We start from the raw sequence: 26,941 nt of genomic DNA, 5'->3' as shown, positions 1-26,941 counted from the left end.
TATTTCATCTTTCGCGTTATTAATTATTGTAGATCAAACCAGTCGGTTCAATTAGTTATTAGACCGATTCAGTTTAAGATAAATATTATTTGGCAACAAATTAATTAATTGAACATAAAAAAAATTAATTAAAAAGTCGAATCTATTTTTTAGCAATTAATTAATTTAAAATAATAAATTATATTTTTTAGTTATCCAATTCAACTCTAGCTAAATCTCTGAATCTTTAATTATTATTATGGAAAAAAAAATATACGGATAGGGGAGTGTAGCTTACGCTCCTTATACGCTAGTGGGGGAAGATGTATGATTAAGAAGAGAAAAGAATTAATAAGAATAGAAAAATAAGAATGATAGAGATATAGGTAAGAGATAGTCACATTCATTTGGGCAAACTTGGTTTTTACGATAAGTAGCTTTAACCATTCCCGTCGGCGTAGTCACCGGCCGTCAACCCTTTCTCTATAGTTACATACAGTGGGTGGCGTTGACAACCATCACGGTATATAAGTCCCATGCCTCAATCACCACCTACAAAATTTATTGCTACCCTCCATCATCATCTATCACTTTCCTTCCTTCCAAGTTCAAATTAAATTTCAGCTAAGTAGTAGTAGTAGTAGTAAGTGATTATTCTAGCTTGATGGGTTCTTCTAATAACGGTGGTGTGCCACCGGGGTTTCGATTTCATCCAACCGATGAGGAATTGCTTCATTACTACTTGAAGAAGAAGGTGTCGTTTCAGAAGTTTGACATGGATGTTATTAGAGAGGTCGACCTCAACAAGATGGAGCCTTGGGACTTGCAAGGTAATTAAATTAACTTAATGTAATTTCCTTTAGTTCTTATAAGTTTTGAGCTTAATTCTTGTTTTATCTCCCGTTTTCGTTACTCAATTCATATTATTGATTTTTACTATATAATAAACTAGTATGATAATAAACAAGATGACATAACTTGCATTGTATGGATTGTTTTCCAACACCGATCTATCTGCTGAAATTAATCTTGAAACGTAAATTTATTAATTATTACTACATGGTGGATGAATGACAGGGTTTATTATGAGTTGTTGTAAGCTTATATGTTGGTGAATAAAAGAATGGAATTAGTAGGCCATGGTGCATATATTATTTGACTTGTTTTGTTCAATTTGATGCATAACTGCCTCGTAGTATAATTTGATATCAGGAGACTGTCACTCAAGTATATATATTTTCGTGTATGATTTATCATACTCTTGGATTTGTTGGAGGTTCATGAATGGAATCTTGTTATGCAGAAAGATGCAGAATAGGGTCAACACCACAAAACGAGTGGTATTTCTTCAGCCACAAGGATAGAAAGTACCCAACAGGGTCAAGGACAAACCGAGCAACGAACGCAGGGTTCTGGAAAGCCACGGGAAGAGACAAGTGCATAAGGAACACCTACAAGAAGATTGGGATGAGAAAGACACTTGTGTTCTACAAAGGTAGAGCCCCTCATGGCCAGAAGACTGATTGGATAATGCACGAGTACCGCCTTGAAGATTCCAATGATCCACAAGCAAATGCCAACGTATGTATATCTAACTCATTTTGTCGTGAATTAAATGACTAGTTAGATATCTACTATATATTGTTGATATTGTTTTGTAGGAAGATGGGTGGGTGGTGTGCAGGGTGTTCAAGAAGAAGAACCTATTCAAGATTGGAAATGAAGGAGGTGGTGGCTCCACACACACCTCATCGGACCAGCAACTCAACAACTCAACGGCCACCAATGCTCGTTCCTTCATGCAAAGGGAAAACCACTACCTACTGCAAAACCCTAGGAATGGGAACCCATCCTCTTCATCCTCAGGCTTTGATGAACTCGATAAACCCGAGCTCGGTCTCCATCACTATCCTCACATGCAAACCCCACACTATTCACTCTTCCATCACTCCCAACCACTTCTTCATCCCCAGGCCCACAAGCCCATCGTCTATGACTACTCTTATGCACCCGCCCTTCCTTCAGACCCTCCTGTCATCGCTAAGCAGCTCATGACTAACCCTAGAGACTGCGATAGCGGTGGCAGCGAGGGTCTGAGGTACCAGCAGGTTTCCGAGCCTGGTATGGAGGTTGGATCATGTGAACAAGCCCAGGAAATGGGCGCCGCAAGAGGAGGAGGAGAAGGAATGAATGAATGGGGTGTGCTTGATAGGCTTGTAACCGGGAACCTTGGAAATGAAGATTCAGCCAACAAAGGGATTAGGTTTGAAGATGCAAATCCACATCAGATTAACCAGCTTTCTTTGAGGGGAGAGATGGATTTCTGGGGCTATGGGAAACAATAACTTCCTCCATGATTGAAGATAAATAAGAGTTCCATCCTTGCCTCTAATTAACCATTTAATTAAATATGGGGAGAAACAAAGAAAGACATTTATATATATTTTGATACAGATTATTGAAGATTGTTATCTCTATGTTTTTATTTTTCGATTCGATATTATTGTTTGTTTAGTACCCATAGAGTCAATTGGAAAATGCAGTTGCAATTGCAAGTGCAATACATGGTTATTGATGTTAATTATAGTATTGACTATGTACTACTTTATGCAACCTGCATGACTTTTTTCTTAGCTTGGATCAACATTAATAACTTGGTACCGATACTCATTATTATTACAGAAGAAATACAATTAAACTGTATTTGGATGAATTATTAAAAAGAGAAAATATATTTAATCACTTTACCTATACACTAAAAATCAATTATCAATTAATCATAAATATAAAAATATGTATTTGATATTTCTTTGAAAAAGTTCATTATACTACTACAAATAATTTTAATTATTTTACTATGATATGATTGATCATTTTAATGGTTAATTATTTAGTTAAAAAAATATATAAATTAATATATATAAATAAATACAAATATAAAATAATTAATTTAATTACTAATTTTTACTATATATTGAGAATTTTGTTTCGGTAAAGAGCATGTCAAATCTTTTAACAAAAAATGGTTTTTTCGGATATTAATAAAAAAACATTTTATGAACAGATAAATTCAATCGAAAATTATTAGAATTATCTTTAAATGAAAGATGCACGTGCATGTTCAATAAAAGTTTGTTTTTATAGAATGATTTATCTGAATCAAACTAAACCAACCAATTTTTTTTTAAAAAAAATTGTTCTTTAAAGATAATAAAAATGGCAATTTTTTTTGCTGAGCAGATATTTGCGAAAATTTATCTGTCGAAAAATAAATATAGAAGCCATTTTTCTTTTGTGGATGACAGAAATGGATACCCATCTAATAAATGGAGTAGAGACAGGAGAAAAGATATTCGCCCCGTGAATATTAGTATAATACTTGAGGAATATAAAATTACATAAATACCCATATATATAAAGTTAAAAATTCTAATATTTTATTCTAGATCTCAGCCTCACTTCAAATTCACTCTCTCCCTCACCCAACAGCCTTACCTTGACCTAGTCACCTCCTTCTTCTTTTGCCTTCAGCGGCTGCTTCTCGTCTCCACCAACAGCGTCATTGCCTTTTCCTCCCGCCTCGTCACCTCGCCAACCACTCCAAGGTTCTCTGCATCTCCGCCGCTTACAAGCCTCATCTTTGGTCACCATCCTCTCACTCACTGTCACCGCCTCATCGTCGCCGTCTCATTCAACAGCGTCACCGTCTCCTGCTCCATGCTCGTTTATTATCATTGCAACCTCCTAATCAATCTTCCTCGTCGTTGCCGCCTCTAACAAAATCGTCACCACTACCAGCACAGTCGTCGTCGCCGCCGCATCAATAAGTCCCTTTCTTTGATTAGTTTCTTTTGAGTTTTTTTTTCAACATTTGGGGTTTAGGATTTTTTTAATGTTTGAAATGGTTGAATTTAAAATTGTTAATCTTTTGAGTTTGTATCTTTATTTGTGCAATTGTTGAATTTTTATTTGGGAATTTATGATTTGTTCAATTATTAATTTTCTGTATTTGAAATTGTTTTTGTTAATCTTCCAAGTTTTATCTTTGTTTAGGCAATTGTTATTGAATTTTTATTTAGAAATTTAGGATTTATTCAATTGTTAATTTTCTATGTTCAATTATTAATTTGTAAAATCCGCGGATATCTGTGGATATCCAGATCCCCGGATACGGGATCTCCGTTATCCGTAACAAAGACAGGGCAGGGACGGGAGATAGATTATGGTGATCGATGGGGGTGGGGGGTATGTTCCTACCCCATGGGGACTTGTTGTCATTCCTAAAAAATAAGTCTATTTTTTGGTTGAACCGTAACATAACAGACGCTAATATTACCCTTATATTTTCACATAAAAAATTTTAACTATCTTCATATATATATAATTACCTTTTATAAACTCTAAACATCTTGATGAGATAATTTATTTACTTCAAAATAAAAAATTTTAAAATACTTTCTTATAAAAAAAATCTCAAATTCCTTTATCATTATTTTTAAAGGATAAATGACATAAACAAATTAATGGCTTCCAATATTATACTAATGTCTTAAAACAAAATAACTTATATGTATGTCTCATTTTAACAATACAATTATGTAAATTGAAGCTATTTCCTTCGATTTACAAGAAGTCTATGTAAATCGAATCCATCTTATTCGATTTAGCTAGTGTTATAACAAGTCTATATAAATCGAATCCATTTAATTAGATTTACTATATAAGGAGGAGTATTCGTGACATAATTTAAAACAAGTTATTTTGATTTACTTCGTTTGATGCACCCAAAGTAAATCGAATCTAATTTATTCGATTTACTAATACACGATTGCAACTGTATAAATTAAATTAAATTAATTCGATTTACTAAAGAATATATTCTATATAAATACAATTAGAACGTTAGGTATTTATTAGAGTGAAATTCACAATGGTTAGTAAAGATAGTTTTTTAGTTTTTGTACATTACAGAGGAACGATTAAGAAAAAAATACGAGAGGAAATAAAATTTACTTATAAAAATCCGTTGAGTGTCTTTACTAAATATTCTACGAATTTTGTTGAGTTTCAAAATATTATAATCTAAAAACTGGGTTGCATGGCATGAGATGGACGGAGAAGTTATTTTATAAAATTCTGATTTCTGTTGTTCGAGATGGGATGAAGTACGACTCCTTTGTAATAAACAGTGATGATGATTTGCAAGTTTTGTTTCACTGTTGTCGTTAGTTTTCCTAGGTGAGAACCCATGAATTAATTGCTAAGTTTGGGGATGTGGTCTCTAGTTCAGGAGGATTGAATCGAAATCATCAATCAGTAATAATGGCAGCAACCTCTAGTTCAACCCCAGTTGTTGCTTCTTCATCTGTGCCTGTAATTACACCTGCGACAATTTTGGTGGCATCTCCGTCTTTTGCAGCTGATCTAAACCGCGATGAAAATGGAGAAATAGGTGATAATCGATATTTCGGATACCAAGAAAGATGTACTGAGGGATGACGATGATGTGGAGTCTGCCATGATTGATGAGGATAGCGATGATGATCTAGGGAGAAGTATTCTAGTCGGAAACTCAGCAATACCCTCAACACTTTTGACTTTAGACTTGGAGGTCATGACACAGCATATGTTCCCGGATATAGAATTCGAATTTGGGGCCAGAGATTCACAGAATAAAGCAGGTCTAGTTGAGTTCCAAGTTGATCAGCAATTTCAGAATAAAGAGAAAGTCGTCTTATGTGTGAAGACTTATAGCATCCATTGTGGGGTTGAGTATAGAGTGCTGGAATCAGATCATGTCAAGTACTATGAAAAGTGTAAAGAGTTTGAAAACGGTTGCATATGGTTGATTTGAATCACTCTTTGCCAGTGGAAGGATATTTGGGAGGTAAGACAGTATAATGGACCTCACACATGTTTGACCACGTCGATCTCTAGTGATCACAAGAAGCTTGATTGTCATGTGATATCTGCTTTCATCCTTCCTATAATCAGAGTTGATGCGGTTGTGTCAATCAAGGTACTGCAGAATGCGACAGAAGTACATTTTGAATTTAGACTGATTTACAGGAGGGTTTGGTTGGCTAAACAGAAGACTATTGTGCAAATTTATGGGGATTGAAAAGAGTCCTACAATGAATTGTCAAGATGGATATTTGGTGTCCAGATAACAAGCCAGGTAGTATTGTAGTATGAAGACGAGTCATGTTCGACTTGGAGGCCAGGTTGACGAGTCATCAACTTATTTCCACCAACTTTTTTTGTTGTTCCTACTGTGTATCGATGTATTTAGACATTGTAAGCCACTGGTTAGTATTGATAGAACCCACTTCTAAGAAAACTTCTAGTCACTAGTCATTTTAACATTTATAATTTAAAAATTCTAACAAAATTTCTAATCACTACTTTGATTCACATTTGTAGCTTCAAAATTCTAACATAATTCTAAGTAATTACTCTAATTAACATTTATACCTAAGTTTAAAAATTTTAACTAACAATTATAATCAAATACTCTAAGCGACTTAATATTACTAACATTTTTAATCTATCTTGAAGCAAAAAAATTCCTTTACTAACCTCTTCATTGATGCTACCAGCAATATAAGCAACTCTATCCAAACAGTAGATATGATCGGGATCATCTTCCATATCCACAGTTTTAAATCTTGTCGTGTTGAGACCTCACTTTTCTCTCACGTGGGTTGTTGGAAGAGGAGAAAATTGTGGTTGTAATTTGAAACAAGCTAATTCAAATTCTATATATATATATATATATATATATATATATATATATATATATATATATATATATATATATATATAGGCTAAATCAAATTTACTTAATTCGATTTACCTAAGGCTTCATCAACTATAAAACGAATTCAATTTATTCGATTTACTATAGTCTATAAATCGAATTCAATTGTTTCGATTTATTATGGGCTAGATCAAACTACTTTGCTTCGATTTACTATGGATTGAGTTCCTTTAAAAGAGTATTACTACTAAATTAAATTTACTTATTTCGATTTAGTACTGAGCCTAATAATTCAAATATAATTTATTTGATTTACATTGAAAAAGTATAAATGGAATCAATTGAATTCGATTTACATAAATATAAAAACAATACAGACATGTAACCAGTTTCACTTTAAGACATTTGTGTACTTTTTTTCCTCAATTAATTTGTCTATGTGAATTATCCACTTTTAAAACTTGATTGATATCATGTATATATCTCATTCACTTAATTATCTTGTTATACATATATACAAACAAAACATTTTAAAATTACATATAATTAAATTATGAAAATGTAATTATATAACATTCCAAATACTTTAAAATTTTAAAATACTCTAACCAAACACAACCTTAAATCTTCTTCTTGTCATAGAGTTCCACACTGATAGTGGATATGCCAATCGGGATCTCTAAATAGAACAACAATGAGGGCAAGGATAATCACTTTCACTACGAGGGATTGTGCATCAAGCTTCTTCCCAATAAGGAAAGAATTTAAAGAGAGCCAAAAAATTCTCATCCTCCTTTCTTTCACATATTCATCAAATGCTTCCTCTATGAGAGTATTATCTTCTACTTGCACTCTCTTATTAGCATCATTATTGTGCATCTTTTTTGCTAGGCATCTAGCTAGAACAATTGCATCTTCTATGGATGCTGCGCCACCCTGTGCAATGAATGGCCCTGTGCCGTGCATGGCATCGCCGGCCACCGTCACTGTCCCTCTCCTGAAGTTGTCAAGAAGTAAGTCCCATGGGGGGCGGTACTTCAAGTCCGTGAGATGCAACATGTTCATATCACAATTTCTTATCATCTCCACTGTGTGTGCCGGGAAATCCTTCAGTGAATCCATTAAAGATTGTCTCATAAGAACTGGGTTTTTTGAAATGGTTGAATCTGTTTTTATGGGATCAAACATGATTATTAGTTCTCCTCCGATCCAAAATCGTCAAAATTGTTGTGTTATAACTTATAAGTAGGAGTCTTGAAATAGAAATTACAAAGACATGACAAAAAATAGAGGTAACCTAGAAAATAGAAAAGTTATATTTTTGTTAGGTAAAAGTTATTTTAGCCTTTATTATTTGGATTAAATTTTAATTATATTTTTAATATTTAAAATATTTTATTTTTATACAAAACGATTTTGAAATAAGACGAAATAAAATACTAAAAAAAAAATCAACTTCAATTATTAAAAATAAAATTAGAATTTAATCAAAATATTAAGACTAAAACAATTTGTTATTTTATTTTAAGTTTAATTCAATAATTTGTGTAGACCGAAAATTAGGTAAATATTATTATTCTTATAATAAGTACATTCTTATAATATATCTTTATTTTTGTTTTAATCGAATAATTAAATTGAGAAATAAAGGTTAATTGTTTTAAGAAAATATACAAAATCAACATTTCAACTAATATTTCTCATAATTTTTAAATTCTTTTTTTCTTCTCTTGATTTTTACTCATTCACCTAATATTTGAAGCTTTCTTAAACAAACAAATAACAAAAAATTTAGTTATTTTATATTCTAAAAACATATTTAAATAATATAATAATAAAAATTATTTAGATTTTTATATAAAAATTATTTTTAATAACTTTCTTTGATAAAATATTTTTATAATACTCTTAATAAAATGAGTTCTTAAACTACATTAATAAGATCCGATAATAAAATAGGGGTGGGGTGATTAGATGAAAGTAAATGACCTTGATTAGTCGAGGGCCTTGTGACGAACCAGTAAACGAGGTTATAAGACACTGGAACCCTTCCAAGTCGAACTTGATCTTTGATTATCATAACAAACTCAGCACCAAATTGATGACCATCAGGATAATATGTGAAGCCTCGTGCAACGCAAGTTGAGAGGGGCAAGAACCTCACTGGCCGCAAACCAACCATGCTTGCAACTATAGAATTCACCCCGTCGCATCCAATAACAGCCTCCATGTAAAAACAGAGATACAATATAATGTTACTAATTGTACTTACTTGTCAATTATCATGTTACACTTCTATTAGATATTAAGTAGATTGTAATTAAACCTTTATTTAGTCATTTAATTTAGCTTTAGTGTTGTTAGCTATATTTAGAAGTTAGTAAATGCTTAGTTGGAGTTAAGCCCCAAAATGGTCCCTGAGATTGGCGTCGTGCACTAAAATCGTTCCTGAGATCCCAATTGCACCAATTACGTCCCTGAGATTGAGAAAAGTGCACCATATTAGTCCCTGACCCATTTTTCCTTAACGACGTGATGACATGGCTGGATGACGTGGATGGTAAGTAACACGTGTCACTCCATGATTTGGTCACATGTAATGATATGATGATGTGGTGACCAGTAACACGTGGCATGCTGACGTGGATAGTTGTGCCACGTGTCACAATGTTATTTGGTCACGTGTCCGTTTGTGCCACGTGTTGCGACAGTATTCGTCCACGTGTCATCCATTATGTCATCGTTGTAAATGCACCAAATTAATCCCTCACTTTGCATTAAGTGACTCATTTTAGTCCCTGAAATTGAATGTCGTGCACCAAACTAGTCCCTTCACCAATATTTTTTTATTTTTTTTCTATAAATTCAAAATTCTTAATATTTTTGAATACATTAATTTCAATTCTATTTTTTCACATGTTATTCAAATAAAAGTGCTTTTATAAAATATTTTTTCTCTTGCGAATATCTTAACCACTACAAGAAAATGGAATATTTGTAACAAAAACTTTGTAACAAATTTAAAATTGTTACAAAAAATTAGTTTTTTGTAACAAAATTAGTGATTGTTACATAATAATAATGTTTTGTAACAACAATATAATTTGTTACAAAACGTTTTGTTATTTTGTAACAATTTAATATTTTTGTTACAAATTATATTGGCTTTTGTAATGAAACAATGTTTTGTTACAAAATTTTATAATATTTTGTAACAAAAAATTAATTTGTCACGAAATTCAATATTGTTTGTAACAAATTATTTGTTTATCAGAAAATACAAGAATTTTCGTAACTAAAAAAAATTATTTTGAAATATTTAAATCTTTAAGATAATTTTATTTTGTTTTAAAAATTTAATATTTTAAAATATTATTTATATTAATTAATTATTTTTTATAAAAAAAAATTCAAGATTAAATGATTAATTTTTAAAAATAGTATATATTATTTTATATTTTTTTATACAACTAGTATATAATTTTTACTAATAACTAAGTTTTAAATATTGACTAAAAATTAATTTTTTAAATTAAATAAATTAATTATTAAATATAAATAAAATAATTAAAATTAAAAAATAAAAACTCTAATTGTAATCCTCACTTTTACTATTCATGATTTTATTTTCAAAAATTTATTTATCAAAAAATAATCAAATCAAAGCGATAAAATTTTAAATTTAAAATTAATTAAAATTTATATAATTTTTATAAATATTTAATACTCTATATTTAATTAAAATTACTAAATTTTAATTTATCCAAAAATTTTTAATTTTATATTTTTTCCAAAAACAATTCCTAATTCTCAAATAAAAAATTCTAACTCTAATTTTGTTAAGTCACAAAAAAAAAATCTAATTTTATTCTAACCCTACTCACCCCCACTCACTCACCTTAACCCTAGCCTTCACACCCCCCTTTCCTTTGAATGCACTCACACAACACAAAAACACACACACACAGCAAGAGAAAGGGAAGAACGGGAAGGGAAAGAAAGGAAAAGAAAGGGGGAAGCTGGAATCAGAGAACAAGAGAAGGAGAGGGGAAAGAGGGAGGATGGCGCCGGTGGGCATCATTGCCGCCGCGCCGTCGTGTCGCTGTCAGGAAGGAGGAGACGTTGAGCGAGAGGAAGAGCTCCGCTAGGAAGGAGCGCCGCTATGCCTCCATCGTCGCCGTCAGTTTGCGTTCTGCTGTCGCCGAGGGAAGCCGCCGCCGTCGTCGTCTTCATCGCGAGCGGGTCGTTGCCAGCTTCCACCGCCGTCGCATCTCCCATCATGGACGACGCTGAGGACGCACAGGAGAGACAGACGCGTGGAGAGAGGAAGACGGAGGAAAAAGGAGGAGGCTCTGTTCGCCCTGCTGTGCCCAGTCGCCGTTCGTGGAGTCACCGTTCCTCTTTTCAATTCTTTCTTATTGCTATTGTTGTTGTTCTTGTGTTGTATACTGTGTTATGTTAAAGAATGCCACTTTGAAGTGGCAGTGCTCTGGAATAGTGCTTCTTCTATTTTTGCTTTATACATTATAGTGCTCCGAATTTCTTGTTATAATTTGAAGCTTTGTAATTTTTGCCCCATTGCTGTTAGTGCAAATGTAGTATTTTTTTCAGATTCATCTATTGATATCGATTACATAATTAACCCTATGTCTTCAAAATCACCGGTGGCTGTGATAAGCAAGGATTCCCAATGAAGCAAGGAGTGTTGACCCCTGGTCGTGTTCGTCTTTTGCTTCACAGAGGTATGATTATTCATTTTGGCTTTGTCTTGCTATAAGTAGGGTGTACAATTCATAGTTTTCATTACCAAGTGTTTTTAGCTCTTTTGACTTACTTAATGTTGATTGCCATGCATCTGGGCAGGAACTCCTTGCTTCAGTGGATATGGAAGGCGCAATGGAGAGCGTAGGAGAAAGTCTGTTCGCGGGTGTATTGTCAGCCCTGATCTCTCATTTTTGAACTTGGTGATTGTGTTAGAAGCTTTCTGATGTCACATTTGAGCATTGCTTGTTATTATTAGTATTGAATTCTAATTTTGTTCTTTATTCTATTTGTGATGATCTTGCTGACATTGATAATTGGCTTATTCTGTAAGTTTTTTTAATTCCTTATTATTCTGTAAGGTTTCTAGCTAATGTTTAATTATTAATACGGGAAAGTGTTTTACTTTTATGCAGTATGTTCCTTACTTGGCATACAGTGCCCTTGTATACTTGTATGTTCATTGATTCATTTGCAGTTTTTGTCATCAATATGTATTGTTCATGTTTGGATTAGAAGTAACAACTAACAAGTTCCTTTTCTACTTGGTTGGTGAAGCAAGTGTATCCTAAGTATGTCAAAATGTTATCCAGGCTTATGTTATCTAAGCAAGTGTATCCTATGTAGGTTCATTTCTAAAATTGAGGTAATTTGTTGTCTCTGGATGGCTGATGGTCCTAATAATTTATTGGAAGCCGTGGGTCAGGCCATCGGAAGCCGCCGTCACATGCCTCGCCATTGCCGTCGATTTCGCCGGGAGAAGATGCGTGGAGAGAAGAGCCGTGGGTCAGGCCAGAGATCGCTGAGGGGGAGAGAGCTGCCATCGCGTCTGGTGCAGGCTTTCCATCATCGCCATCATGGAGCCGCGAGGAGGCCGTCACCGGTGCGAGCTCGCGGAGGGAGAGAGGTACAAAAATGTTCAATTTCCATGTCTTAGTTTTTTTTGTTCTTGTTTTAACGTTTCACATTTTTTTAAGCCATTAATTTGTTATATGTTTTTTTTTTTTGCTTTTCTCAATGACCATAAATTTGTGTACAAGGCTGGATCTACTTTTTATGTTGGTTGTTTTTTCTTCTTCTATTTGTACTGAGATGTTGATTAGCACAAACCTTTGGTAATTTCTCACAAGACTATAATTGTATATCTTGTTCTACCAACTTCTTTTGTGGTTTCTCTTGTCAATTAACCGAGAATGTTGTTGCAGCTTTCTTTCAAGAGTGGACACAACAAGTGCAAGATATATTGAACACAAAAAAGTTTGGGGATATTGCATTTGGAGACAAGGACTTCAAAAATGCAATTGAGTATTATTCTAAGGTACTAATGCAATTGTGATTAGTTAGCCCAAGTTTATATATTGAATTATTAATTCTTGATAATTTGTATTTTTGATTGGCTAGTTTTGAACTCTGAGAATATATTCTTAAGGAATTAGTTAATTTTAACTTCTAAGTTTTGAACTCGTAGATGATTCCCATTTTATATTAGTATACTTTAATTTGTATATGGATCTATTTATCACATTTTACTTGTGTCATGGTTGAAAAATGACAAATGTCCTATTATTTGGTTTGATAAATTTGGTTGGGTATGACTGAGACATAAGTTGTGAATTGGTTGTGTTTGTTGGAACCGTGGACGATGGAAATATCCAAATTTTAGGGGAGGTTCTACCGAAATTTTTCTAAATATTTTGGATAAAACTTAGTGAAAAAATTATAATTAGTGTTATATCTTGTTTCTAACTTTTTTGTTTCGGTTTTTTTTTTATTTATAGGAGTGCTAAAATGGTGACCATATGCTACCTTGAGGGCTCAAGAATGTTTTGATGCATAAAGACACTAATCTATGTTAGAACTTTTATGTTTTGGTTGAACTTTTATGTTAGAACTTTTATGTTTTGGTTGAACTAATCAATGTACTCACTAGCTAATGTTATTTTGTTTCAATTTTAGCTAAAAGGATCTTGTTTGACTTATGTATGTTTTTGCATATTATATACATGTAAACTTGCTTATTAAAATCGTTAATTTATTAGTTAATTGAAAAAATAATTTAATAAATTATGCATGTAATTTGTAATAAAAAAAAGTTGTTACAAAATAATTAATTTGCTTTCGTAACTAAAGAAAAAAAATGTTACAAAATCATGTTACGTTTTGTAACAAAATTTTTTGATAGGAAAAAAATTGACTGTCACGAAAAATACCTTCAAAATCAAAATTTGTAACAATATTTTTTGTTACAAATGCGCCTTTTTCTTGTAGTGAACCGTCGACTTGGAGTTGACGTGAAGGTATTTCAAGCACCTTCACTACTATCTCCGACCTCTTTCAGTACTTTTATAAAATATTTTTTTCTCTTGCAGATACCTCTAACCGACGTCTTGGAGTTGACGTGAAGGCATTTCAAGTTTCCCTCATTACCATCTCCGACCTCTTTTATTTATACTGCAAAGGTCGGAGATGATAGTGAGAGTGCTTGAAATACCTTCAATCTAGCTCATTTACACATAACGAAAACGTGTACTTCATAAGAATAAAAAATATATATATTTTAATTATTGATTTCTTGTTAAAAGCACATGTTTTTTTTATGAAAACAAAAAGTATCCAATCAATCATATAATTATTTTTTTATAATAACATACTTATATATTACAAAAATTACCAATGTTCAATTATTAAAAAAATTATATAATTAAAACTAAAATCTTACAAATTTTTATGAAAGCACTTGTATTTAAATGATATATGAAAAAATAGAATTGAAATTAGTGCATCTAAGATATTGAAAATTTCAAATTTAAAAAAAATGAGAAAAAATTGGTGAAGGGACTAATTTGGTGCACGACATTCAATTTCAGGGACTAAAATGAGTCACTTAATGCAAAGTGAGGGACTAATTTGGTGCATTTACAACAATGACATAATAGATGACACGTAGACGAATACTGTCGCGACACGTGGCACAAACGGACACGTGGCCAAATAACATTGTGACACGTGGCACAACTATCCACGTCAGCATGCCACGTGTCACTGGTCACCACATCATCATATCATTACACGTGGCCAAATCATGGAGTGACACGTGTCATTTACCATCCACGTCATCTAGCCATGTCATCACGTCGTTAAGGGAAAATGGGTGATGGACTAATATGGTGCACTTTTCTCAATCTCAGGGACGTAATTGGTGCAATTGGGATCTCAGGGACAATTTTAGTGCACGACGCCAATCTCAGGGACCATTTTGGGGCTTAACTCTGCTTAGTTGGTCAACTAATTAGCTAAGTCATCATTCCATTATTCATGTATATATATCAGATGAGAAAGTATAGGGAGCTAATGGCCTAAGCGTACAATGTGTATAATAGAGGTTTAGAAAGTATTAGAGATATGACCATTAGTGTTACATTGTCCTATCAGGTTATGCTTTTGGGATGAGTGGTTTCATGACATGGTATTAGAGTTCTAGATCCGAAAGGTCAAGAGTTCAATCATTGGTGAACCCAAAATCAGCTTAAGCTTTTGGGATGAGTGATTTTATGACATGAGATACGCTTAGGCACTTGGATTCTCAATTCCATATCCAAAGAAATTACTTCCAACTTGATTTTTGCTGGATCACATGAAATTTGGACAGATCTTAATCACTGCTTTCAACAAAAGAACGGTCCTCGCATCTATGAGCTTCGCAAAGAATTGATGAATTACAAGCAAAATGCACTTACAATCTCTCAATACTTCACCAAACTCAAATGTGTTTGGGAAGAGTTATGCCACTTTTGTCCTTCCTTGCGGTGTACATGTGGAGGTGCACGAAAATTCTTAGCTCATGCTGATGAAGAATATGTTTTTGTGTTCTTCATGGGACTGAATGATGCTTACCAGCAAGTGAGAAGCCAAATCTTGTTAATGTATCCACTGCCAAATATTCCTGAAGTGTTCTCACTGATTATTCAAAAAGAAAGGCAAAGGGGTTTGTCACTAACCTCTCAACTGAGCAATGAGGCACAAATGGCCTTTACCGTGAAGGATGCACAATCAAGCTCTAAGACAAGACCAAGAAAGAAAGATAAGCCACTCTTTGCTCATTGTGGACTTCTTGGTCACACCAAGAACAAGTATTACAAGCTGCATGGATACCCACCGAATTACAAAAAGCAAGCACCAGCAATGCTTCGGGTCAACCATGTTGATGCCCATCAAGACATCCCCTCCAGTGTAAAACTCGATTAAAGTATAATTAATAATTTAATTATGAAAGAAAAAATTAAGAAATTAAAATATATAATTTAGGAAAATAAAATATTTAGACTGCAAATTAAAACAATAATCTTAAAGATTTTGATACAAAATTAGACCAAACGCACCAAAATTTGGGCCACACTTGGGCCTAATGCCCCATATAAAACCTCCCTCCACACTTAGCATTCAGCACACACCCCATTCATTATCACACTTTCAGCACTATTCACCATCTCCTTCAATTGCTCATAATTTCTAATCCGAAACTCTGATTGACGAGCCGTTTGCGGCCACGCATTCGACTCGGATCTTTCTTTAATTTTATTTAGGTATTGTAGTAAGTAAACATGAAACCTTTGCCAATTTTTCATTCTCTTCAATTTTACATTTTTGGAGTATATAGTGTTGAGGTATTGTGATTTTAGTTCTTTAGAGGTACTCTAGCATAGATTCCAAGTGGGTTCTATTCCAATTTCAAGTGTGTTAAGGTAAGAAAGCCTAATCCTTTCATTATCCATATTTTTAAGTAAAATCCTAGCTTGAAATGTGAATTAAATTGGTATAACTAGATTAAATGAAGAATGATGGCTTGTTTGGGTTGAGTTGTGTTGTAATTTTGTGTCTTGATTTGGTTGCAGAGTATTTGTAGAGGTTTGATTGACGTTGGGTGAAGCTTCGAATTACTGGAAGAGAAAATGATTCAAGGGTGTCGGTCGTCGTCAACGAAGGTACATGTTTTAGTTTCAGGTAGGCATTATGTAAAGTTATGTGAATGTCTAGGTTAATTGCCCTAGGATAGGATTGAATAGAATGATGTATGTTGATAATGAGTTATGTGTTAGTGTGATTTTGTGAATTGAATGTTTGATGTGAAAAATGTGATTGTTTGAATGAAATTGAATATGAGATTGTAGTTTTACTTGTTATAATAATAATTGATGTGGATATTGGGTCGGAGACCGTAATGAGGTGAGGAGTCCCCATATGGTAAGTGGAGGTAAGTAGTAGAGTGATTATATTGCAATGAATGCAATAATGATGATTGATTGAGTTGGTTGTGATATATTGTTGCATAAGTATGTGTGTTAAAGGTGCGATTGAGTTGATAAGGATTACTTGATTGAGAATCGATCTATTAGGTATGGAATGATGGTGGATTCATGAATGAGGGTTAGAATGTTTAGAAATGGCATTGGTATAGTTTTGGTTTGAATTGAATTGAGATTTTGGTGAAATTGAGTAAAGGTTCAATATTGGTAAAAATCAGTTTTTAACCAACTTCGACGGGACATAACTTGGCGCTAGAGTTCGGAATTGAATGAAATTAGTCTTAAATTAAAGCTAGTGGAAAGATCTAAAACCATATAAGAATGAGGAAAAATAGAATTTTGTAGAGAAAGTGCAGCAAATCAGAATTTCTAGTATGTGTGCAAATCAGAATTTCGAGTATGCGTGCCCACGCACAGTATGATGCGTACACACTGGACAGAACATGGAAAAGTGCTCATGCGTATGTAAGAAGGGTGCGTATGCACAATAAGAAATTTTACAAGTCGTGCGTACGCAGAAGAGGATGCGTACGCACAAAACGGGAATGGCGTTTTGACTTGTGCGTACGCACAAGGACGATGTGTACGCACAAGTCCTATTTTTTTTTAATAAATTCTGTTTTTTACTGTTTAGCCTTCCCGGAACACTTGTAAACTCTTGTAACCTCTAAATGAACTCCAAAAACTCATTTTTAAGCCCTAGATAGGGTGTGGCTAAGTCCAACAAACTAAATTTAATTATTTCTGGATTAATCGCTTAGTTAACTGGAGGAACGTTGATGGTGGTTTTATCCCGTCCGCTATGAGGACGGCGGTTCCATCTCACTCACATCTTAAAGGATTGGCAAATTGATAAAAGACTGGGGTTAATGAACTTAAACTTGGGGAATTAATAACGAATGGAGATTAAACTATCTAATAATTTGTGGAATTGATTAAAGTTAATGATTAATGATTTATTACCTGGGTAAGATGTAAGGATTGTGGTTTGTCCTACTTGTTCTAGGTTGAGAGTTGAAACACCTGGGTAAGATGCAAAGATGATGGTTTGTCCCACTTACTTCGGGTTAAGTTGAAATGGTGGCCTTGTCCCGCCCACAGTGAGGACGGTGGTATTATCCCACTCACGAAAAAATAAAATTGATTATTTGATAAAGAATTGAGATTAATAAATCCATTGTTTGATAAATTGATAAAGGGATGTAGTTAATGAGTTTAATAACTTATGAAATTACTAAAAGACATTGATAATGACTGAGTATGGTCTGATTGGCCAGATTGGCAAGGTCTGGGTGTTATCCCTCTTGCATACTAATTTGAATTGCTTTGGCACCTGAGTAAGATGCAAGGGTGTAGCTTTGTCTCACTTGTTTCGGGTCAATATTTGAGGCACCTGGGTAAGATGCAGGGTTGTGATTTCGTTCCACTTACTCCAGGTTAAGCAGTTAAATACCTGCCTGGGTAAGATGCAAAGGTGGTAGTTTGTCCCACTTGCTCCAGGTTGAGACTTGAGACACTTGGATAAGATGCAAGGGTTGGGATTTGTCACACTTGCTCCAGGTTAAGATTTTTAAACACCCATATGGGTAAGATGCAAAGGTTGAGGTTTGTGCTACTTGCTCCAGGTTAAGTGGATAAGAGGCAAGGATTGCGGTTTAGTCCCACTTGCTCCGTGTTGTGGTGTTCCATATCCGAGTTAGCTATCGGATGTGTTGGGTTCTAACGTTTTAACCAACATGTGAGCTCATGGCCAGTAAGACAGGCATGCATCATTTGCATTTGTGTGTATTGATTGGGTGTGCATCTTCTTTTTGGCTTGCCTTGTTGATTAATTGTATCTATATGCTACTTGACCTAATTGCCTTATCTGTTCTCTCTATTTGTGTATTTCTTGTATTGCTTTGTATGTGTTTGAACAACTGAGAGATCCCTTATGTTGGCGGTGGTGACGATGAGGGTTGTTACTTATGTGATGTATTGATATGATTGTATGATGAAAAATGAATTTGATTGAGATTGAGGCTCTCTGTGTAGATGCAGTGGTTCGCCCCACTTGCTCCGGGTTGAGGTTGAGACTAAATGTAGAGAATAATCAATATGAGATGGATGATGATGAGATTTATAACTTTGAGTCGTAGCCAAGTTTGGCGAGTTGACAATTGTTAGAGATTGAGATGATTAACAGATGGAGAAGAGATTATGGCGGTGTCAATTTAAGGCCAATGAATAAATTGTTTAACTCAAAATTCTTAGTCTATAACTGCGAGAGAAGTATTATTGTATTAAGAAACTCCATTAATGAAGAAACAAGTAAAGGATAAACTTGAAGTATCTGATAGAGTTTTTTCTGTTTGGTTTAGAAAAGAATCCTAAGCTTGAACCTTGTGCTGATTGGAGTTTAGGATTGCCTAATGGGTTCATATCTTTTTATATATCTCTATTTGAAATTATTATCCTACTAGGAACATTTGGGTTCTTACCTGTTGTTGGATTTTATTTTTCAGATGCAGGACGTGGTGCACCTCGTTGAGCATGTCAGACTCTTTGTGGAAAGCGAAGACTCCTCTTTATTTTGTACTTAGATGATTATTTCTCCACTTTTGTGTGTATATATATATATATGTTTTGTATATATGTATGTATATGTATGTATGTATATCTCTCTTAGAGGCTAATTTATGGAGAAACAGGTTGTATTTTGTTTACTTCTGGAGTTCTGGGTTGTTTTATACTTTCTAGCCGACCTTGTCTTTGCAGGTCGAGACTAGTAATCGTTATGTATCTCCTTTTGAATTATATATATATATATATATATATATATATATATATATATATATATATATATATATATATATATATATATATATATATATATCGTTTATGTATATCGTTGACATTTTTTAGTGTTATGTGATTATTTGTTCTGTCGTCTTTCTTCACAGGCTCCTAGCTATATTATTACCTTTCAAATATACGTATGTATTTTGTTTTTAGAGTTCGTAATACCTCGCCACCTCTGACTTACGACTACAGCGTAAGGTTTTATATGGTAGGGTGTTATATCTAGCTTACTCCACAACAATATCAGTAGCTCTTAACATTGTTCTCTACTCAACAATACGTGCCACAAAATGTCACTACTAAAGCTTCAGGCACAATAGAAGGTAAATTCTTTTCTACTGCTATAACTTTTCACATTACTCTAAAATCTTGGATTTTAGACTTAGGAGCTACATGTCATGTTACTTGTTCTTTGGAAAGATTTGTTCTTAAAATTTGGTTCACAAATAGATGTGTGGTTCTACTAAATCATGTTAGAATACCAGTACTTGCTTCAGGTACAGTTGAACTATCGAAAAGTCTTATTTTAACAGAAGTGCTATATGTTCTTTCTTTCAAGATCAACTTGATTTCAATAAGCTCTCTTTTATTGAAATAACACTTATACATCACATTGTCTGATTCTGGTTTTATCATTCAGGACTACCTGAACTCCAAGATGATTGGGAAAGGTGAATTGATACATGGTCTATATGTGTATTCAGAATTCTTGAATAGGTTATTTTGATGAAAAGCCTATATCTAATAAAGCCTCATCTAGCAATATTTTAGCTGCAGCTGATATTTGTAATCTAATTGATGCCAAAATATGGCACAATAGATTAGGTCACTTGTCAATTTCTCTTTTTGAAACATTTGCCTGATGTAAAATGTACTTCTTTAGTTACTAATGTTGATCTGTTTTTTGAGATGTGTCCTTTATCCAAGCAAAAGAGGCTTCCCTTCATATTAAACAATAACCAAGAAGCAAATTGTTTCACTCTTGTTCATTGTGACACCTGGGGTCCCTATCAGATTTTCACCTAATTGGGAGAAATATTTTCTAATGTTAGTGGACGATCATAGACGCTATACATGGATACACTTGATGAAATCAAAACCTGAGACAACAACAATTATAAAAGATTTTTTGCCATGGTTCAAACTCAATATGGCTGCAATATTAAGAAGTTGAGATCGAATAATGCACCAAAACTCTCACTCATTGAATTTCTACAAATGAGAGGAACTCTTCATCAGTTTAGTTGTGTGAAAAGACCTCAGCAGAACTCAGTGATTGAGAGAAAACACTAATACCTCCTCAATGTGGCAAAGAGTTTATTTTATCAATATGAAATTCCAATAAGATTTTGGGGAGATTGTGTCACTACAGCGGCATTCTTTATTAACAGAACCCCCTCCCCGCTATTGAATTGGCAATCACCTTACAAAATCTTTTTCAAAAAGGATGCATCCTATGCATATTTGAAAGTGTTTGGATGTCTTGCTTATGCTTCAACTTTACCTTCATTTAGAAACAAATTCACTCCGCGCGCTACACTGGCTGTGTTCACGGGTTATCCAAAAGGCTACAAAGAATATAAATTGTATGATATTAAGTCCAAGAATTTTTTTATTTCAAGGGATGTGGTTTTCATAAACTAAACTTTTCCTTCAAGTTTGATAATAAGGAGCTTCAAGAATCTGATCCTTTTGTTGACTATGCACTCCGTAGACCCTCCCTTGCTCCTTCAGACAACTCAACCCTATTATAGGAGCCTCCTCCATCTCCTATCCAATAAGGTCACCAACTTTAGAATGAAGAACAACAAATTAGAAGGAGCACTAAACTTCACCGACAACCAACTTATTTGTTAGATTATCAATCAACAATGTTACTTCACCTTTGGCAATGGTCAACTACTACTCTTATACCCAGTTATGCACCCCGTACTGGAATTTTTGCTTACAAGTCTCTGAGTTTTATGAGCCACAGTTTTATCACCAAGCTGCCAAGTACCCTCAATGGCAGCAAGCTATGGCTGAAGAATTGCAAGCAATGGAAAATAATAAAACATGGGAGGTGGTAGAGCTCCCAAAAGGAAAGAATTTCATCGATTACAGGTGCAGGTGGGTGTATAAGGTGAAAAGGAGACAAGATGGTATAGTTGATAGGTGCAAAGCGAGATTGGTGGCTAAGGGTAACACATAACAAGCAAGAATTGATTTCAAGGACACTTTCTCCCCTATGGCTAAACTTACCACAGTGAGAATGCTCCTTGCCATAACAGCCATAAAAGACTGAAAATTGTTGCAACTTGACATAAATAATGCCTTCTTAAACGAGAATCTTGATGAAGAAGTATATATGTAGTTGTCTCCAGGATATCTCAACAAGGGGGATCAAATTGGGAAGCTAGTGTGCAAGTTAAACAGGTCGATATACGGTTTAAGGCAAGTATCAAGGCAATGGTTCACAAAATTCTCCACTGCACTGGTTGGAGCTGGATTCATCCAATCAAAATCTAATTATTCTTTGTTTCATCGAGGCACAACTAAGAAACCTATAATAGTACTAGTTTATGTTGATGACATCATAGTGGCAAACAAAGATGAATAAGCCATTGCTCAAACACATCAAATACTGCAAGATATATTCAAACTCAAGGTGCTAGATCCTCTCAAGTATTTTCTTGGTTTAGAAATTGCAAGATCCAAAGAAGGTATATGTCTTTCTTAAAGAAATTATGCCCTATTTCTGTTGGATGATACTGAATTCTCAGATTGCAAATCTGCTTCATTGTCACTTGACCCTAATGTAAAATTGAATGCCTCAAGTGGTGAATTGTTTGAGGATACAGGACAGTATAGAAGGTTGATTGGTAGGCTGCTTTATCTCACTATATCTAGACCTGATATATATTTTGCAGTGAATAAGCTCAGCCAATACATGTCTGCTCCAAGAACTACACATTTGGATGTGGTACACCATGTATTGCACTACTTGAAAGCTGTTCCAGGCCAAGGATTGTTGTTTTCATCATCATCATCTTTGACTGTCAAGGCTTATAGTAATGCTGATTGGGAAAGTTGTGCTGAAACAAGGGTCCACAACTGGTTATTGTGTGTTCTTGGGTGATTCCTTGATTTCTTGAAAATTCAAGAAATAGGATACGGTCTCTAGATCTACTGCAGAAGTAGAATATCGTGCTCTGGCTAATGTTACTGTCGGGGTTGTGTAGGTTGCAAGGTTAATTACTCAAAGAGTTTGAAGTTAAAATAGAGCTACCATTCATTTTTTGTGATAGCAAGGCAGCCATACACATTACTGAAAATTCCACGTTCTATGAGCGTACAAAACACATCAAAATGGATTGTCACTTCACACGAAAAAGAGTTTAAGATAGCATAATAAAGTTGGTTCATGTGAAATTAGTTCATTAAGTTGCAGATCTTCTAACAAAGTCTGTCCAACCGACTTTACTTAAGTCCTTAATCAGCAAGCTAGGAATCATTAATATTTTTTCTCCAATTTGAGAAAAAGTATTAGATATTAAGTAGATTGTAATTAAATCTTCATTTAGTCATTTAATTTAGTTTTAGTGCTGTTAGCTATATTTAGAAGTTAGTAAACGCTTAGTTGGTCAACCAATTAGTTGAGTCATCATCCCATTATTCATGTATATATATATGAGACTAAGCACGACAATGCAGAACTGATTTCTTTCCCAAATTGAGTAGGTATAGTTGCTAATAACTTCCATTTTCAACTTCCCCAAATAAAAAGTGTAGTTAATTTTGTTAGGTGACTAACACTTTTTTCACTAACGTAATACTTAACGAAGTGGTGGTCAATGATAATTTATGTATGAATACTTTTGGTCAATTTGTATACGCATGCATATGTAGAAATTGATAACACGTCGAAAATTCGAAACCTGCTTAATTATTTATGTTTTTATTTCAGTGTTTTTTGTTTTTAAAATTTTATAAAAAATATTAAAAATAATAAAATTTTATTTTCTAATTTCATCTTTATTTTATTTTATTCTCTACAGAATTTTAAAATTAAAAATAATAAAAATATAAATCAAACAAATCCAATTTAATGTGTTGGTTAATTATTGACAAAAAATTATTAACATGCAATTTTGTATATTTTATCATTATACATACATACTATGATTTTTAAATAAGGAACGTGAAAAGTCAAAGTTAAAGTCAAAGTCAAAGAAAGTTATAAATATATACCTTGGCTTGAAGGATTGTACCATTGCTAAGCGTAAGGTGTTGAAAATGTGTGACAGGATCTAATTTAATGGAAAGCACTTGACAGCTCGTGCGTATAGTTCCTACCGGCAAGTTATTGGCCATGGCTTTGATTAGATCAGCACGCTTTAAACACCGAAATTCTTTACTAGTCCTGTTTATTAACAACAATAAATCAATAATACAGAAAAAAACAACTTTTTATTTTCTACCTATTAAAATTAAGAGGATTGACAAAACTTTCATATAAGGTCAAAATAAAATTTTTACCCGCTTAACGTTAAAATTAAGGAGTATTTAATGTCTAAGTAGTTTTGATATGCACGCAAACTCAATTTTTTGTGAGCGGAAAATTTATTTTGATCTTATTAGATAATTTTATCAACGTTTGTAATTTTCATAGGTAAAAATATTGTTTTTTCCCATATATAATCATGTTAATTAACAACGAGACTACTCTGCGTTCTGTTACTAATTATGAGTACACAACTCAACTCACCCCAAAGGTGTTTCCTTTTCCTCTTCTGCCTCGCTAAGCAATATCGTTTTCCCCCTGAAATTATACGTATATATTTAGTGAGTTGATCAATCAGCTGAATACTAGCTAGAAGAAGATCGGTCCTATTGATACTTTCATTCCCAATACAAATTAAACTTTCATTTGTATACTCATTTGAAATTTTTTTTCTTTGGGTTTATTTTGGTACAATTTGAAATCTTCAAAGATAAAAATATATATACTCAGCAATTTGATGGTGGTGGCAATGACCAGTAACAAGTTAGACCATTCCTCATCATTCCAAAATAATCCTGGGCTTGAGTTTAATTTAGCTAAGAATCTTGCTAAGCATATTGATTAAGAAAATCATAAATAAAATTTTAATTACTATAATATTAAATTATTAAAAAAATTTCTTTTGATATTCGTAATTAACAATAGTTAACAAATTTCTTAGATTAGTATAACCTTAGTTCACATTCAATTAAATATTAGAAGTGATGAACAGTAATATCTCACTTATATTTATTGAGTTCAACAAGGGAATCAATTTTTTCAACTGATTTTTTAAAATTATTTTTTATTTTAAATTATAAATTTTAAATTTTAATTCGAAATCTTAAATATTATTTTTAAATTCTAAATTTAAAAAAATAAATTTAAAAAAATAAATTTATAATAAAAATAACTAATATTAACTAATTAAAAATTAATTATCTAAACATAGTCATACTTGTCTATTTTCCCATTAATATTTATTTTTAGTATAAATTAAAATTTGTTGGTTGATGGTTTTTTTTAGGCATATAAGACATGTTTATTCATTTGTATTATTAAGCGATGAGCTAGAAAAAATATAAATATCGGTGAAAATTCACATACAATTATCTTGGTATAAAGATAATAATAAAAAAATTATTAGATGTTAATTTAATTAAATTTGTCAAAATCATTTAATAATTTTTAATTATCACCTTTACGTAAAAATAATTCTACGGTGAGTTTTCACTACATATATATACCGTTGTATTGGAATGGCAGTGTGTCTAAGAGATGAAGCAACGCCAAGCTGATCAAGTGCATGCCAGCCATTTGCCTGCATAATTATAGCTGCTCCTGTAGCTCGCAACTTGTCTGATCTCTCTAACACCAAACTCCTGATTCCCTTCCTGCATGTAGTTATTAATAATAATTAAATTAAAGGTCATGAAAGATCATTTAAGTTTATTATTAGGGATGGACAATAAAGATTAATTAAAATAACCTATGAAGGGCAAGTGCTGTTGCAAGCCCGCATATACCACCTCCTATTATCACAATCTCAGCATCTTCTGCACTATTCTCCATCTTCTTTGCGTTTTTCAAGTTAAGAGAGATAATAGAGCAAGATCGATCTTTTATATATATATATATATATATATATATATATATATATATACCTGTAGAGTAGTTCATATGAGGAATTTGTGTGACTCATCAACTGTGTACTACATGTGTTGACTTAGGATAACTAAGTTTGGCGATTTCTTTAGTTAAGCGAATTGATCTCAACAACAACTAACCAATATACTTTGCATGCATCTTGGGCAAATGGGTATACAATTTATTTAACATGCTTTAAAGATGGAGAGCAAATAAATTCAACAATGTAGGCGGATCATTTTTCCCTGATAATTAATTAAGTCTGTCTCATCTCGTTCAATAGGTCTTGTTATATGGAGAAGCTCCCGTAAAGACTATATGGAGATGCTCCCATAAAATTTATGCGTCGCATTATTATTGGACGTATGAATGAGGTGGTTATTTTTAAATTTTTTAACAAACCAGACTAAAACTAATTTTTTTATAACAATAACAATAAAACTAATTTTTTTATAACAATAACAATAAATCTAATTGTTATCAAATTCGGTCGAACCGACCAATTTATATAACCCACTGAATTATAGTTTTTTTTGGTTTTTTTGAAACAAAGTTTAGGAATATATTTGTTTTTTTATCAAAAAATTTAAACATGATTCGATTCAGATTGTGTAAATTGATTGGATCAAATCGGGTCTAATAATTATATTGCAGACAATTGAGTTTATTATTATTGCTGTAATAAATCGATTTTATTCTGGTTTATTAAAAAATAACTTATTAACCGATTTAATAAAGATGTCTAATAATATCATCACAATAATATCATCACATATGTAAAGATATTTTTAGTGTCTTTATCAAAATAGTCTCCTTGTTGTATACCCACCAACTTTTTGCGGGTCCAGACTTGGGGAAAGAACTACTTGTTAAAATTTGAACATATATTTCTTGTCCTTTTTATCAAAAAATAAAAATTATAAAATCAAGTCTTGATTATGTTATAAAATTATTTATTCTAAAAATTTAAATAAATAAAAAGAAGTATATAAATAGTTATAATTTATATCTTTAATACATTTTTTTTTATAAGAGAGTCTTTAAAATTTGTATAAATTTTTACATAAACTTTATTTTTCTTTTTATTAGTGTCATACTGAAATTTTTTCCTTTGAGATTAATAAGAAT

General features: G+C 32.9%; 2 protein-coding genes across 2 annotated transcripts; one reads left to right on the top strand and one right to left on the bottom strand.

Moving 5' to 3' along the window:
• The first annotated feature begins 471 nt into the window (after positions 1-471).
• On the top strand, positions 472-2,596 carry LOC112737404 (protein BEARSKIN2). The gene is made up of 3 exons (XM_025787305.2): positions 472-809; positions 1,283-1,560; positions 1,641-2,596. Exons 1-3 carry the CDS (start codon positions 644-646, stop codon positions 2,322-2,324), a joined length of 1,128 nt encoding a protein of 375 aa, XP_025643090.1. The 5' UTR covers positions 472-643; the 3' UTR covers positions 2,325-2,596.
• Positions 2,597-7,375: 4,779 nt separating this feature from the next.
• LOC112735774 (monooxygenase 1) lies at positions 7,376-25,774 on the bottom strand. The gene is made up of 6 exons (XM_025785279.3): positions 25,656-25,774; positions 25,414-25,560; positions 24,392-24,445; positions 23,875-24,046; positions 8,729-8,963; positions 7,376-7,905 (listed from the first exon to the last, which is right to left on the bottom strand). The coding sequence occupies exons 1-6, from the start codon at positions 25,736-25,738 to the stop codon at positions 7,376-7,378; spliced, it is 1,221 nt and encodes a 406-aa protein (XP_025641064.1). The 5' UTR covers positions 25,739-25,774.
• Between the last annotated feature and the right edge of the window lie 1,167 nt (positions 25,775-26,941).

Source organism: Arachis hypogaea, chromosome 13 (assembly GCF_003086295.3).
Source record: "Arachis hypogaea cultivar Tifrunner chromosome 13, arahy.Tifrunner.gnm2.J5K5, whole genome shotgun sequence".
Taxonomy (NCBI): Eukaryota; Viridiplantae; Streptophyta; class Magnoliopsida; order Fabales; family Fabaceae; genus Arachis; species Arachis hypogaea.
The sequence above is the reverse complement of the archived record's forward strand: the minus strand, read 5'-3'. Positions and strand labels throughout refer to the sequence as shown.

Coding starts and splice junctions, on each gene's coding strand:
- LOC112737404 (XM_025787305.2), top strand. CDS start 644: ATGGGTTCTTCTAATAACGGTGGTGTGCCACCGGGGTTTCGATTTCAT. Junction 810..1,282: donor GGAGCCTTGGGACTTGCAAG/GTAATTAAATTA, acceptor CTTGTTATGCAG/AAAGATGCAGAATAGGGTCA. Junction 1,561..1,640: donor ATCCACAAGCAAATGCCAAC/GTATGTATATCT, acceptor ATTGTTTTGTAG/GAAGATGGGTGGGTGGTGTG.
- LOC112735774 (XM_025785279.3), bottom strand. CDS start 25,738: ATGGAGAATAGTGCAGAAGATGCTGAGATTGTGATAATAGGAGGTGGT. Junction 24,047..24,391: donor GAAAAGGAAACACCTTTGGG/GTGAGTTGAGTT, acceptor GTTAATAAACAG/GACTAGTAAAGAATTTCGGT. Junction 8,964..23,874: donor GTACAATCCTTCAAGCCAAG/GTATATATTTAT, acceptor TTTTACATGGAG/GCTGTTATTGGATGCGACGG.